The 2,208-nt window shown below is 66.2% G+C and overlaps 1 protein-coding gene across 1 annotated transcript in view; it reads left to right on the top strand.

The window, feature by feature from the left end:
- SSPO (SCO-spondin) overlaps positions 1 to 2,208 on the top strand; it is a 53,626-nt gene that overhangs the window by 36,629 nt on the left and 14,789 nt on the right. The window contains 5 exon segments of the mRNA XM_010843882.1: positions 50 to 253; positions 517 to 613; positions 717 to 916; positions 1,246 to 1,412; positions 1,967 to 2,127. Of these exon segments, the coding sequence (XP_010842184.1) occupies positions 50 to 253; positions 517 to 613; positions 717 to 916; positions 1,246 to 1,412; positions 1,967 to 2,127 (829 nt within the window).

Raw genomic sequence — 2,208 nt, 5'->3', positions numbered from 1 at the left:
CAGGGTGGGACCCCCCAAACCCACCCTTTCTGCTTCCCTCCTGCTGCAGACTGTGCAGGTGGCCAGGATCTTCTCCCCTGTGGGCAGCCCTGCCCCCGCTCCTGCGAGGACCTGTCCCCTGGGGTCGAGTGCCAGCCAGACTCGATGGGCTGCCAGCAGCCCCGCTGTGGGTGTCCCCCTGGCCAGCTGTCCCAGGACGGCCTTTGCGTGACCCCCGCCCAGTGCCGCTGCCAGTACCAGCCTGGAGCCATGGGTCAGTGCCTCCCCCAGCCCACCCCTGAGCACAGCAGTGCCTTCCCGCCTGGCCCCTGCCACTTTGCCCACGGGGGCCAGCCTGGGACTGTGGGACAGAATGAGCAACTCCCACGTCCCGGGGCTGGTGCCTGTTGGGGCTTCTGTGTCCTCCGCCCACCAGGACCTGGGTCCCCACAGGTGAAGACAGTGGGGTAGAGCCCTGAGCAGGATTGGTGATTGGCTGAGCCATCTGAAGCACCCGCCCCCTTCCTGTGCCCTCAGGGATCCCTGAGAACCAGAGCCGCTCTGCGGGGTCTGGGCTCAGCTCCTGGGAGAGCCTGGAGCCCGGTGAGGTGGTGACGGGGCCGTGTGACAACTGGTGAGCCAAGAGCGTCAGGGAGGTGTGGGCTGCCAGCCGGGCAGGAGGGCCCCGGGGGAAGCGGGCAGGGCCCTGTCTTCTAACACCCCACCCTTGTCCCCAGCACCTGTGTGGCAGGCATCCTTCAGTGCCAGGAGGTGCCCGCCTGCTCAGGGCTGGGGCTGTGGGGCTCCTGGGGCCCCTGGGAGGACTGCAGCGTCTCCTGTGGTGGAGGGGAGCAGCTGCGCTCCCGCCGTTGCCCGCGCCCCCCCTGCCCCGGGCCTGCCCGCCAGAGCCGCACCTGCCGCACCCAGGTCTGCAGAGGTGAGCCCCGGCCCGGACTCTGTCACTCCTGATCCCCATCCTGGCCTTTGACCCTGACTCATGGGTTGCCTTTTGACCTCTCCCACCCCATCGCCACATGCCACCCCTCACCCAGGCCAGTGGTGGGCAAACAGAAGAGGAAGCAGGTGGATTTGGGGGGCAGGGGAGACAGTAGGAGAGGGTGTGACCCAGGGCCTGGCCCAGGGAGGGTGTGGTCCGCAGGACTCCAGGGGGACACAGGAGGGGATGGGCACTGGGGGGAGCGGAGATGGGCACAGGAGGCTGCGAGGGCGGTGTGGTGCGGGTGCTCACTTGAGGGTTCCCTTCAGAGGCAGGCTGCCCGGCTGGGCGTCTGTACCGTGAATGTCAGCCCAGCGAAGGGTGCCCCTTCTCCTGCGCCCACGTCACGGGGCAGGTGGGCTGCTTCTCCGCTGGCTGCGAGGAGGGCTGTCACTGCCCCGAGGGCACCTTCCTGCACCGTTCGGCCTGTGTCCAGGTTAGGACTCCCCCTGCCAGCAGCCCAGGGCCCTCCCCTCCCCCGTCAGCTCTTGCCTCTGCAGACCCTGTGGCCTCTGGACGGCCTCTAAGTGTCCTGACTTAGAGCTGGTGGCCCTGAGACCCCAGGCAGGGGAAGGGACACACCGAGTAGGGGACAGTTCCCAGCAGAGCTAGACTCAAACGCAGGCGTCCCTGTTCCTGGCTCAGGCCCTTTCCACCTCCCTTGCTCTCCTCTCGCGGGTTCCATCCTGTAAATGGCCTCTGTTGACCCTGCCGTGTCCTGGCTAAGTGCTCTGATCAGGAAGGTGCCTGGCCAGCTCTAGTCCAGCCATAGCCTTACATTGCTCATGGTCAGCTCCCTGACGCAGGTACACAGTCCCACTTGCTATTGGAAGTGCAGTCTTAGGACCCAGAGCTGTCAGGAGCATCTTTCCCACCCATCTCCTTCTCCCCATCCCGCTTCCGAGGATGTCCATGGGGGTGGGGTGGGGCAGGACTGGCCCATGGCAGGTGGCTCCAGCCTGTGTCTCTGCACTTTCTCCCCCATCCCAGGAGTGCCCCTGTGTGCTCACCGCCTTGTGGCTGCAGGGGCTAGGAGCTGCCGGCGCTGACCCGGGGGCTCACCTGTCTGTTCTGGGAGAAAACGGTCAGCCTCTTGGGCCTGGCGATGAGTTGGGCTCGGGTCAGAGCCTCCGTACAGGCTGTCACAACTGGTGAGGGTGTGAGAGATTTGGGGTGGGGGGAATTTGAGGGGGATGATTTGGGGATTTGGGGCGGAGATTTGAGGGTTAGGG

Source organism: Bison bison, unplaced genomic scaffold (assembly GCF_000754665.1).
Source record: "Bison bison bison isolate TAMUID 2011002044 unplaced genomic scaffold, Bison_UMD1.0 scf7180017864191, whole genome shotgun sequence".
In the NCBI taxonomy this organism is placed as follows: domain Eukaryota; kingdom Metazoa; phylum Chordata; class Mammalia; order Artiodactyla; family Bovidae; genus Bison; species Bison bison.
Note: the sequence above shows the minus strand (reverse complement) of the source record. Positions and strands in the feature narration are given on the sequence as shown.